The sequence below is a fragment of the Thermobia domestica genome, chromosome 5, assembly GCF_964235325.1.
Source record: "Thermobia domestica chromosome 5, izTheDome1.hap1.1, whole genome shotgun sequence".
NCBI lineage: Eukaryota > Metazoa > Arthropoda > Insecta > Zygentoma > Lepismatidae > Thermobia > Thermobia domestica.
Window position 1 is genome coordinate 29739872 of NC_137458.1, and position 13498 is coordinate 29753369.

At 36.8% G+C, this 13498-nt stretch overlaps 1 protein-coding gene across 1 annotated transcript in view; it reads left to right on the forward strand.

The window, feature by feature from the left end:
- LOC145684615 (uncharacterized) overlaps positions 1–13498 on the forward strand; it is a 63440-nt gene that overhangs the window by 5808 nt on the left and 44134 nt on the right. The window contains exon 2 of the mRNA XM_081757003.1: positions 3228–3568. Within this exon, the coding sequence (XP_081613129.1) occupies positions 3228–3568 (341 nt within the window). The remainder of the gene's footprint in view (positions 1–3227; positions 3569–13498) is intronic.

The following is a 13498-nucleotide window of genomic DNA, read 5'->3' on the forward strand; positions in this document are numbered from 1 at the left end:
ATTACATAACTATTTTAAAATATTAAGCACCCTACATCTTCCCAGTCCCACTCTCACAAGAAAATGGTTCCTAATATCCTCACTTATTCAGAGGTTTGTTCCATCTTGATGATCTTCTAAGAAATACTTCAGAATAGTTCTTGCTAAGCGATGAACTGCTACTATTCAGCTACTTATAGGTGCACTGCCACTCGGACATCCTTTTCTTCATATTTTGTTTTCCTAGAACATCCTTCGCAATTGTTTTCTATTTATTAGCATTTATCCAAAATCTATTCACTCGATGGGAGGTTGATGGTGTCCGTGAATATCGACTGGCATAGTCGAGGAGATCGACAGGAAAATCGGTCAGAATTAATAATCAGAATATTAAGCGTCAAAGTTGGAGGAAATATAAAGAAACGAGGAGTTGGTCGCCTCGTTAGGGAAGTAAGAAAGGCCAGTTTGTTGTAACAATGACCTTAGAGAGGTCAGTTGCAAGAGATATCCAATATAATTTCTCATGGAATATTTCTTACTATATATTCAAGTCTGAAACATGTCCATTCTCCGCTAGAAGAGAGAGAGCTCTAGCCGTAGGATAGGCAATTTCTCTGGATAGGTGGTAGGAAATAGAGGAACATTTTAGAAACATAGATCATACGTCTGTTATGAAGGCAAATGGATGTACCTACTTCTTTAGTAAAGACTTATAGATCTCCTTATAGAGTCGGCCAGGAACTGAGAGAACTCGGGCTGTACCCATACTGAATTTGTGCTTAAAGAACGAAGAGTTTTGAATCCAGTTGCGATTGGGTTCGGTTTCTATATAAGCCATCTCCATAGGAAGAGTTTTCACACTGCAGCTTCTATGAAGGGAATTTGAGAGTGTTATTATTTTTCCCATGACACTTTAGCCTTAAATGCAAAGTTTTTGATAAACTAGCCCAGGAGAGAAGGCTACCTACCTATCCTAATAACCTAACCTATTCTGTGTTCTAGTTAGTTTCCCGATGATGGAACTCTCTGCGCTCAAACATTCCAAACAGAGTTAAAGCCTATGACAAACATCTTGGCATTTCAGCTAAACGAATAAAACGCAAGCTCTGACGCGACGTTACCAAGTGGTAAAGGAGTGCGAATATGAATTGGCTAAGCAGAGAACTACAGCGCGATCAGGTGGCAGGGAATAGACTGAAGTGAATGAGTACACAATAAACGTGGCAATACCGCAGGCCTCTCATTTGCTAACTTTTAAAGGGAACTTGGAGTGCCACCTTCACATGCCAAGATGTTTGTCACGCCGTTTAGATCAGAGTGTTCCCTAGGTCAAAGGAGCAGTCTTTAATACGAAGGAATACGGAATCAGAGTGGGAAAAGACTATTGATTTCCATATCAACGCAGGTCCCCAAAAAATTAAAGCGAAGCTTGTTAAGAGGAAGTATGGGGCAACTAAGAGGAACTTGTCTCCTTACCCTCTGCATATATAATTGGTGAAAGTGAGCAATTTATTATCTACACGAGAACTATGTTAAGCTCTCAATTGCTACTAATCTAAAGATCCTATAATCTAATATAGAGAAATTTAAGTTGTAACTAAAGTATTAATTCTCAGCCTAAAAGACTTCACTCTTTATCTTTTACTCTGAATATATTTGAACCTAAAACCTATATCATTATTAAACGAAGCCAGAAGGATTATTCGTTATCAGATGTGTAGATAGGTTGTCAAATCGGCATTTCGAAAAACGTTTATTGAAAGAATCATTCACAAACTTTTTTTTAGTATTATTATTCCGATTTCTACAAAATGGATTACCCTTCAAGGTTCTACCAACTGTATCTTTCGTTCAACACACACACACACACACACACATATATATATATATATATATATATATATATATATATATAGGGTGTTTAAAAACACCGACAACGTTTGGGAGGTGATTATTGACAACAAGATAAGACAAAAAGTATAGACCATCCTGAGTGCACAAATGCTTCCTTTCGGACTTATAGGCTGCAGCAAGCATGAAAAACTGAACTTTAAAAGTCCATAGGTCCAAAACTTGTGGACCTACCGTAGTCGGGTCAAGACTTCACTTAGGAACTAGTATGTGCCCTATCCAAATATCCAAGTTTCAAAATACTGTTGCAGTTCCGCAACAATTTTCATAGAGGTAGTTGGAGAGTACTTCAAATTATATGCCCTCCATAAAAATTGCTTCGTGAGTACTTTAGGCTTCTAAACGTCTACTTTTAAAGAGCGTACATACTAGTTCCTAAGTGAATTCTTGACCCGACTACGGTAGGTTCAATAGTTTTGGATCTATGGACTTTTAAAGTTCATTTTAAAGCTCGACTCGAAACTCGACCTGAATTCATCCCATCCCTAAGCGTTACAAAATATGGCTGCTTATTGTTATTCTGCTAAACTAATTATACAGGGTGTTTCAAAACAACACCGACAACAATTGGGAGATGATTCCTGACACCAAGATAAGACAAAAAATATAGACCATCCTGAGTGCACAAATGCTTCCTTTCGGACTTATAGGCTGCAGCAAGCATGAAAAACTGAACTTTAAAAGACCATAGATCCAAAACTTGTGGACCTACCGTAGTCGGGTCAAGACTTCACTTAGGAACTAGTATGTGCCCTATCCAAATATCCAAGTTTCAAAATACTGTTGCAGTTCCGCAACAATTTTCATAGAGGTAGTTGGAGAGTACTTCAAATTATATGCCCTCCATAAAAATTGCTTCGTGGGTACCTTAGGCTTCTGAAACATATACTTTTGAAAAGCGTACATACTAGTTCCTAAGTGAAGTATTGACCCGACTACGGTAGGTTCAATAGTTTTGGACCTATGGGCTTTTAAAGTTCATTTTTCGTGTTTTTTTTTTTTTTGTGTGTGTGTGTTTATGGTAATGCTTGTTTAAATATACACAACTAAAAAATATTACACAATAAAAATTGATAGTAATTTAGAACCTATTTTTGGTTATGGCAGTGTCATTATAGGTCAGAATAGATTGAAAAGAAGACCTTGCATGGTAGTTTTCAATGAAACTTATGAATGTTGTTCAGTTACTAACATTATAGGTTGCATTTAATTGTATATCTATTATTATTATTATTATTATTATTATTATTATTATTATTATTATTATTATTATTATTATTATTATTATTATTATCGAAATGCTATACTTAGTTGTCATCTATATGTTCATTTTACAGGAAAATCTACAGAAATTGAAACCACATCCTCAAGGTCAAAAGCTAAACCAATTTGGACACGTAAGACATTAATCATATCCTCAAGTTCAAGTGAAAAACCAATTTGGACACCTAAGATATTAACTACATCCTCAAGATCAAAAGATAAAACACCTTCAAGAGTTAATTCACCAAAAGTACCCTCAGATGGAAAGATTCAACTAGTTCCTCTAGCAGATCCCAAAACTACGTGTGCAAAAGATTGCTATCCATCGACAGCTAAACCAATAGAAATCGATTTGGAAATAATGCATCTTATAAAGAAATGCAATGCAAATTTCTTCAATATCGCACAAGCAGGAGTAAGTAATGTATTTTTATTACAAATTAGTACGATATACGTAGGTTAGAGTTTTCGGATCTTCACCACAGCAAAATTAAACTACCGCTAATTTTAGAGTTTTTCTGCAATATCTTCAAAACAAATAAAAAATATTGGAAAAGCAGAAATATAGTGAACTAGACAATACGATTTTGCATCACAACTCACCTATCTGTTTTCGTTTTGGAACTGAATTTAGATTTAGCATTTTTTGCGGGTTCTGTAAATAGCGGTATACGAAAAACATAGATGAATTGTGATAACGGTATCACATACAAAATCGTATTGTCTAATTCATTACGTTTCTGCTTTTCCAATATGTTTATTTGTTTTGAAGATATTGCAGAAAAACTCTAAAATTAGCGGTAGTTTAATTTCGCTGTAGTGAAGATCCTTAATGTGAATGGTGGCTCACGAAAGAGAACTAAAATTTTGAAATATGCATTTCTTAGAAGTTTCTATAAACTCTCTTTAATTTACCTCTAGAAACGAAAGTCCCAACACATTCTTTGACCATGAAATATGCGATATATTTAGGGAATGTTACATATTTTCGTCTGGATTCTGGTATGCATGTAACATATAAAACCGTTACTTACAAAGATTACTACAAAAGTCATGACAACTACTTTTCTTTTCATTTTTACACGAAAATGGAAACAAAGCAAGAGATATTTATATGTGCAAATGGAAGGTTTGTACATATGTAAACGTTTCATGCACGGAGTTGGATGAAAATACATGTCCCCATTAGGATATAGCACGTAAGAAAATAAGTAGAACGAATCGTTCCATTTATACGCGTTTTACTTCAAATTGCAACGTTACAAACCATTACAAGTAAGTTTATAATTAAGCATAAAGACCAGAAACATATTAGTGGCATCTTTGAGTAGCCTTCAAAAGAATCTTCTACACACATTGCCAACGATGTGAAAAGTATCATATACCTCTAGAAACGAAAGTCCCATTCTGTGGTCTTACTATGAGTGAACCTTCTGAATTCACGGCTCACTGGTGAGGCAACTCAAAGTGTGCTACACGCAACGGTTCCTTCAGTTTTGGTATCAGGTCGAAATCGCAAGGTAATAAATCTGACGAATATGGTGGTTGCTCGAATACTTTCCATACCCATCGCGCGAGAAGATTCTACATACACGTTGCCGTATGTGCTGTAGCGTTATCATCAAGGATGATTGCATCGTGTAGACATTCAGGGTATTTCTCCTGAATAGCTTCACGTAGATGTTCTTCCAGGAAGTCGCGATAGTAGTACGGTGCGTTCGCAGTTCGGCCATGTGGCGTTGCTGTGGCGTCATGATTCTGCCATCTAGTAATTCTTTTGATACTATTTCAAAAGTTTCTAGATGGTATCCGGCCAAAAGAGCACAAGGACAAAAGCAGCACATGCAAATACAGCATGATAAAAAAACAGCGCATGAACAAAAACACGCATGCACAAAAACAGTTCATGCAAATACAGCTTGGACAAAAAACAAAGCATAGACAAAAGCAGCGCATGCAAATACAGCGTGGACAGAAACAGCGCTTCAACAAAAACCGCGCCCAGAGAAAACAGCGTATGGAAAGATGCGGTGCGGACAAAACAAAAGAATGAACAAAAACAGGGTGTTCTTGATTAGTAACTTGATCTTAGGTGCTTCTTAAATTATTTTCAAAAGAAGTTCGACACAGGTCAATATACTGGGTCAATATACTTGATTGGGTTTGGTAGTGGAATCTTCCGTTGATAACTTAAAAAATAACTTCCTGTTTATCTGGGCATTTTCTTAGAATATTTTAACCAAACAAACTAACTTCGTCACGGGTCGATGTATCTGACTTGTTTTTTCCTGGCCACTTATGGCTGTTTAGAAAAATAAACATATTACTTCATAAACAAGTTATTTTACACTCAGATGGATGTGCGTAGTTGGTTTCCATATATTTTGACTAGTTTCAGACTTCAGTTTTAAAAATGAACATCCTATTTTATCTTTGTAACAGTACCTCACTAAATATTTAACCAAACAAACGATGTTTGACAAAATTAGAGCACTTGGATAATTTGTCCCATTTGCCAACAGGGCACCACCTTGCACTGATTTTCCATGAAAATAGAGACCTTTTGGGTATAGTTTTTTGATAACCGTGGGTCTGTGTCCATGGAAACCTGAGACCACTGACCATATCAATTGTTATTAGGGCAACGATGGGATCTGTGTGTTGGTAATCGTCCGCTTGACAACCGGGCGCATACAAGAGATATATTTGTCCCATTATATGTAGATTAGAAATCCATTGAACGGTTATGGCTGATATTTTACACATTAAATATCAATTATTTGTTGTGTTGTTTGCTCTCGGATGGGAATTTCCAGTGCAACTTGTTATTAGTAATGTTTATTTAATCCATAAACAACCACATTTTTGTATTATAAAATCTACTACTGAGAAAGGAAAGTTAATTATATTTTAAACATTCAACGCCCACGCGGCGTTTTTAGCGTTCGTATAGTCCAACAAGAAAACATTCTGTTTTGCGCGTTGCTAACGCTGCGTTAATGCCGCGTTGATACAGCTCGTATAGTCTATTTTAAGTTTGTAACACGTGACTTTTATGTCGTACAGATCGTGACCTTTCAGTTTCGCACCTGAAAGTTTAGACCGAAATAGGGCTTTCGTCATAGCAATACTTCTTTTTCCTTATATTTTTCATCATTCATTTATTTTCTTATAAGAACACTGGAATGGGAAAGGGAAGGGAAGGGGTGAGGAAAGAGGTGAAACCACAGACAACGAAAGATCACAAAACAAAACAAATTCAATTTGAAAGAATAATTTTCAAAATTATATGTACTATTCCAGTATAAAATATCGGTAACTCATTCAAAACATCACTTAATACACCTGAAACATTTCCTTTCAAAGTATGCAACAACGCAAGAAATGGAATATCACTCGTTCTTGAAAACTGATCTATTTGTTTAATAAAGTAATAAAAGAGTACAGAGTTCCATCACATAAAGGGAAAAAATCAAAGAACGTAAAACAAGCATAGCAGAATTTACTTCAAGTTTATCAAAACAACTATTTAAAGACGGTGTAGAACTACGTAACAGACCTTCCTAATTGTTATCAGCTCTAACCCAGCTGAAGGAACACCTGTTATTCCTCTCACACCACTACTACCAGGTGCGAGGTCATTGCCCCTTCCATTAGAAGCAGACAGATAAGTTCTTTTCGAAAGAGCATATAAAGCAAACTCTTTACTTCACTTTCTGACAGATTCAATTGCCTTTCTCTGATCGACAGAATTAATTGAAAAGATATTGTACATATTGTTATAATCTTCACTATGTACTAAATCCTCTTCCATAAATAACGAAGAGTCACCGCCTACTGCCATTATGGCTATTAAACAGGTAACGATACTGCCTAGCATGTGCCAAATTTCCTGTACGATCCCCCTGCCTTTTTATATCAATCTTGTAATTTTGTTACAAAAATAAGACTTGTCCTTTTCTGTTCCGTTGTTGGGATGGACAAAGTCGCCATTACCAGCCCCCTCTCAGAAAGTTTTACTTTCACGAAGACTAAATTTTAAAAAGAATAACAAAGAAAAAACAAGCAAGTTGTTCTTTCTCAGAAAGGCATCCCCAACAGGTTTGGATTTTACAACGTCGCTTAGCGCACGTAAAAATGAGAATATAGCTAGAAAAGAGATAATTATTAAGCACATTTGAATATTTACCCTTCATTGGTTGCAGGGTTGAGTGAATATTTTACTTGACAAACAACACCATGGAATAAAGTTAACATTAAATTTTATTAACAAAACAAAAAATCAGAAAAAGACTCAAAATATAACAAGAATAAACTTCAATAACTGGCACGTAGAATAAAACATATATGAATCTAGAGTTATCTTCGATTATCGATTTCATACATACACTTGCTTATTCCATAACATCATGATAAACCACATGCTTTAACTTAAAATCCGTCTCAATATACCTTCAGTTATAATTCCGAGCAACAACATAAGGTAATATTACAAAAATACTATTTTTTTACTGTCTCACTCCCATTTAGCTAACAAAATTCTTCAGTATATTGAATGACTAAATATTCTACATTAAATACTCAAGTACAGAATAACGTGTGATAACAACATTAATAAAAATAAACTTTTTATTTTTACACAAGTTGTAAGAGATATGTTCTACATACCGTAGAAGAGGACAAGTGATAGACCCTTTCACTTGTTCCCTATACATCGTAGAGAAGACCTATTAACCAATCAGAATGCAGAACTGCAATCAGATAACTTTTTTCCAATAGCTATGGCACCAGATCTCTCATACTGTACGTGGGAAAAAGGACGGGAAAAGTGAAGGATGAACAGCGCTTTTCCATAATTTACCAAATACCCTTCTAACTATAGTATAATATTCTTTACATATATAGATACAGAGAAATGGGGGTAAAAATCCCACAACATTACACTAGCGGTTCACTAAAACTACACAACTTCACTTACAATTTGCATTCTTATGTGAAGTAAAAGCTGCATTTATGTAGGCACAATTCACACCCTAAAGTTAGTTTTATTCTCACTTATAACACTTACACTTTATCTTCCATACTTTTTTACATATTTACCTCACTTTCATTTTCACTATCGTTGTACACGTCCATTTCTGCTTACTGTTATTATGAAAATTTCCACTTTCTATTTTATATTTATATAAATATATTCACTGTATAGTGTTGGATTCCCATATCACGACAGACTCAGGAGTACCGACTTGATGTCCAGGGCCCAATCGAAGCACTTAGTGCAGAACCTGGTCAGGTTTGTCCTTCCGCCTTGTACGACCAGTATGACAAGGAAGGGACATGAACGTATCACCCGGATAACCGAATCACACTTAGTCTCTTCGATAAACATAACAAAGGCATGCTCATGCACAATTAGGTGCCATGAACAATGTAGTAAGTCCCTGGGGCCCATTAATCTCTTACTATAAAGAAAATCGTAGACTCGCAGTGAAATATCTATTGCATCAACACTGTTCATTAGAAAGTCATGTTTTATAGTTCATTCTCTTCAGCATGGAACAAGCTTTCCAGAGTTGTTATGTATTTGTGTTCATAACGTACGCGAGCAGGGAAAATTGGGATAATTTCAAGAAAAACCCTTCAAAAATCCCTCACATCAACTTTGATCTCTTGTGGACTGTCCCCGTGTACATGCAAATCTATCTCGAAACATACATTATGCGGCAGCATTCATAGTAGGATATTAAAAACACATCATCAAGCAGTAATTGTAATTTATTTACTACCTTTTATGTCAATTAATAGTTAAAGGTATGTCATTTACAAATGTGTAAGTCATTGTCCATTGCGTGGATTACTTTCTGAATATCACTCCTGTCAAATGATGTCCCCTCTGCACAACACATTCATGTAGGCGACGTTGGAAGCTTTCCATAACTCGGCGTAACGTATTCCCTGGGACATTGCCGACGGTAGTTCTGATGCGATCCTTCAATTCAGGAATGGTGGCACAATGTGTTCGGAACACTTCTTGCTTCAGATGGCCCTAAAGGAAAAAGTGCACATAAAAGATCAGGTGAGTGAGGCGGCCAGGAAATGTCATCAAAACGGGAAATTATTCTACTTGGAAATGTCTGTCGCAAGAAATCCATGCTAATTCTGGCTATGCGAGGTCGCTCCGTCTTGTTGAAACCATAATTGTTCCACATCCACATCGACCATACCTAATTGAAGAAGAACGAAGTTTTGCAGCATCTTTAGGTAGCGTTCACTGGTGACAGTCACAGCCACACCGCTGTCATCCTCAAAGAAGTAAGGGCTATTAATCCCAAAGGAAGCAACTTTACACAATGCTGTGACACGAGAACTGTGCAAGGGCTTGATTTGCAGCTCATGCGGGTTTACATCACTCCAATAACGCATATTATGTTTATTCATTGAACCACATAACTCGGAATGAACTTCACCTGACATCAGGATAGTGTGCAACATTTGTGGATTTTGGCGAAGAAGATCACGCGTGGTTAAGCAGGATGTTTCTCGTGAAACCCAATCGCGACGCCTAATTTCCTGAACAATCAGCAGCTTATATGGGTGAAAATGGAGATCTTCGTGCAATATTCTCCTGAATGAGCGATCGGACATATGCACAGTTTGCGAATGACGACAAGCAGATCTTTTTAGGCTACGCAATATTGCAGCACGAACATTTTCCACGGCTTCTGGTGTCCGTACAGTTCTTTCACTTCTTCCCGGTTTGCCATTGCAAACAGAGCCCGTTGTTCGAAATGCATGTACCCACCTCACAATGGTCCGTTTATCTGGAACTTTCCCATGACGTCCCAAGTTGAAATGTTGCCGAAATAGACGCTGGGTAGCAATTATAGAGTCGTTATTCTTGAAATAACTTTCAACAGCAAAGGAACGATGTTGTGCACCCCACCGCTCAATATCACTGTCACACTCGAATGGCAGCTCATTAGTACACGAATGCGGCACGAGCTGGCCGCGCATTCATGCAGTACGTCATTGCACTACGCAAGTCAAATTATGTTGTGAACGCTGCCGCACCCTGTACTATAGAGGTTAGGAAATGTGTGTACCAAGTTTCTTTTTGATAGAAGGGATATGAGGGAAAAGGTTGTATTCCAATACGCTCGGAATAGGTATGAGGGAAAAGGTTGTAATACGAAACCGAACTTATGACCTGATCTATAAAGAGAATATAAAAAAATATAAACGCAGTACTATTTATCCTGATATCAAGCTTTGTACCGCATTCTCTGTAGAGTGAAACAGCAACTGCACTACAGTTGTATTGGAATATACCCACATTATCCATCAACATCCCCAGCCATGCCCTTTTGTTCTCTATTCCGTTCTTACGGTGTTATACTCTATCTTCTTCGATGTTTTAAGGTTATACCTCCTATCCGTATACCTCCTAGTATTTTTCAAGGTACATTTTAATTGTGTACTCCTAAAAGTGTGGGACTTATCAGGAGGATGAGGAGGAGATCCCCTCTGAAGAATTGGATGTCTCCAATAAGTTTTGAATTTCCCCAAGTTAAATTTCTCGGATGTGCACTTTATTACCCCTGTAAAATGTCCTTTATTTCGCACATTGACTCCTACCAGACTCTTTAGAGGACGCACAACCTCCCAAGAGAACTATTTTGGAAGATATTTTTGCGACGTATCCTCAATTTTTCTCTCCATATCACGGAATAATGTGCGTGATAACTATTGAAACGCTCGCTTCATTCTACAGAGATTGTGGTACAATTCTTATAACAGGATAAATAGTATTGCGTTTATACTTTTTATATTATGTTCTCTTTACATATCAGGTTATAGGTTCGGTTTTATATGTACAGAGCGTATTAGTAAACAACCTTCATATCTACTCCGTCTATCAAAACGGAACTTGATACACTCATTTCTTAACCCCTATAGTATTTTTCAATAGGATTGTGTGTTTTTATCCAGGGCTACTCTAGAGGAGGCCAAAGTTGATGGGAGGGATTTTTGGAGGGAACCTTTCCCGACATTATCCCATTTTTGGTGCTCAAATACGTTGTGAGTGTTAATACATAGCGCCTCTGGAAAGCATGTTTCATGCTGAAGAGAATGAACTATAAACCATAACTTTCTAACGAACAGTATTGAGGCAATGGCTATTTTACTGCAAGTCTACAAAATTCTTTATATTAACAGGATTAATTGATACCACGGACTTACTTCATTGTCTATGGCACCTAATTCTTGTGCATGAACATATCTTTATTATATTTATCGAATGGACTAGATTTCATTCGGATGTCCAGATGACAGGTTCATGTCCGTTCCTTGTAAGATCTGCATGTCATTTGAATAAGGCAATGCGGATACTAGATTGTTATTCCGTTCCGAGACAGTTTTTCATTAAAGGCATTATATATTTACTATTGACAGAAAACACTTCCCGACACACACGAAAGAAAGAAAGGAATGAACTACGCACCCTCCCGATATATATCCTCAGCTCGTATCCGGTTTTACCTGGGGATATATCGTATCCACACCTACAGTTTCTTTCTGAGACGCTCGAACACATGGACATTCCGACGTTCCTGAAGAAGTCCTCCGGTCTAGAAAGACTCACAGTCATTTTTTCATTCATTCAGTATTATAAACGTAATTTCTTTTTTGATGCTTCTTAGTTTTGTTTACAATTTTAATCACTTGTCGTACTATATTGTTCTCTTCTTAAATCTGATTAGTCCTTTGTTATTTTGCTTAATATTCTATAGTTCTTCTCGTTATCTATGATTTCGTTTATTTCTTTCCTTTTTATTTGATCTCTTCCCTCTAGCCGTTCTTCCAGTAGTGGACACCGTAATAGTGATGTTCTGGTGCGCCTATTTCTTTGTATTGACATCATGGATGCTCTATTTGTCCCATTTTGCATAACGTGTGACTGTGTGTAGTCCTGACTGGTAGGAATCAGCTGTAAGATTAAGTATATAGTAAAGTTTGAAATACTGCAAGTCAGCGAGATACAGCCAAGAGTCGGATTTAGTGGAAGAGCTAGTGTGCTTTACTAGATTAGTCTCACAACTATTGCGTTAATGTTTGCTTTGAGAAAGTATGTGCATTTCGAGCCATGCATGCGATGTTTGCGTCCATGCGCTGCCTTATCCACGCTGTACTTGCATACGCTGTTTTTGTCTATGCGTGGTTTTTGTCCATGCGCTGATTTTGTCTACGCTGTACTTGCAGGCTTTGTTTTTGTCCACACGTAGTTTTTGTCCATGCGCTGTTTTTGCCCGCGCTGTCTTTGCATGCGCTGTTTTTGTCAATGCGCGGTGTTTTCTCATGCGCTGGTTTTGTCCACGCTGTATTTCCATACGCTGCATTCGCTCATCAGTGTTATTGTTTACGCTGTTTTGACCTAGAACCGCCACTGACAGTGTTTCTGGGCTTTACGAGAACTGTGTTGCACTTGTAATGATTTGTAATGTGCTAATTTGAGGTAAAATACGTATGAAAGGAACAATTTGTTGTATCCAATTTTCTCATGCTATCTTCTGACAAGGGTATGTACGGTAATGCAACTCCCTTATCTAACGTTTATATATGTATTAACCTTCCATTTGTGTTACTCATAATTTACTTCATACCGATAATTTCTTGCTGCTCTCCCATTTGTTTCTAAATAGTTGCCATGACTAGTGTAAAACTTTTATTTAGAATTTAACATATAGACGGCAAAGAGAAGAAAAGACAATAAGGCACGTGTTTCAAAATTTCCTTAAGTTATTTTTGATTTGTAACGTTTATATACGTATTAAACTTCTATTTGCATATTTCATAATTTCTTGCTGGTTTCTCATTTTTTTAATAGTTACCATGACCCTTATGTAAAGCTTTTATTTATAATTTTGCATATAAATAGCAAAATAGAAAGACAAGAAAGTACGTATATTAAAGATTCTCTCAGTTATTTTCATTTTCACATTTGAAGTATGCTTTCTTAATAGTCTGTTCTAGTATTAGTTAAATGTATAGTGCCAGAAATAGGGCTTCCTTGATTGACATTTTCTAAAATTTTACACAAGCGAATTTCGTTTTACCCTTTTTTTAATTACTACAAAATAACACAATTGGTGTTAAGAAAGTAACCCAACAGAACCCATTCATTAACTCTCTTTATTTCGGGTTCTTCCCAGTTGCGGACGCTGCTCTTATCTGTTAAAATCTTTCCCAGTTGCGGACGCACAGGTGTTGCTTGGAATTTCCATGACTCTATTACAAAGCAACCAGAATTGTTAGTCCCAATTTCGGACGCGTGTGGGAAAAGAGG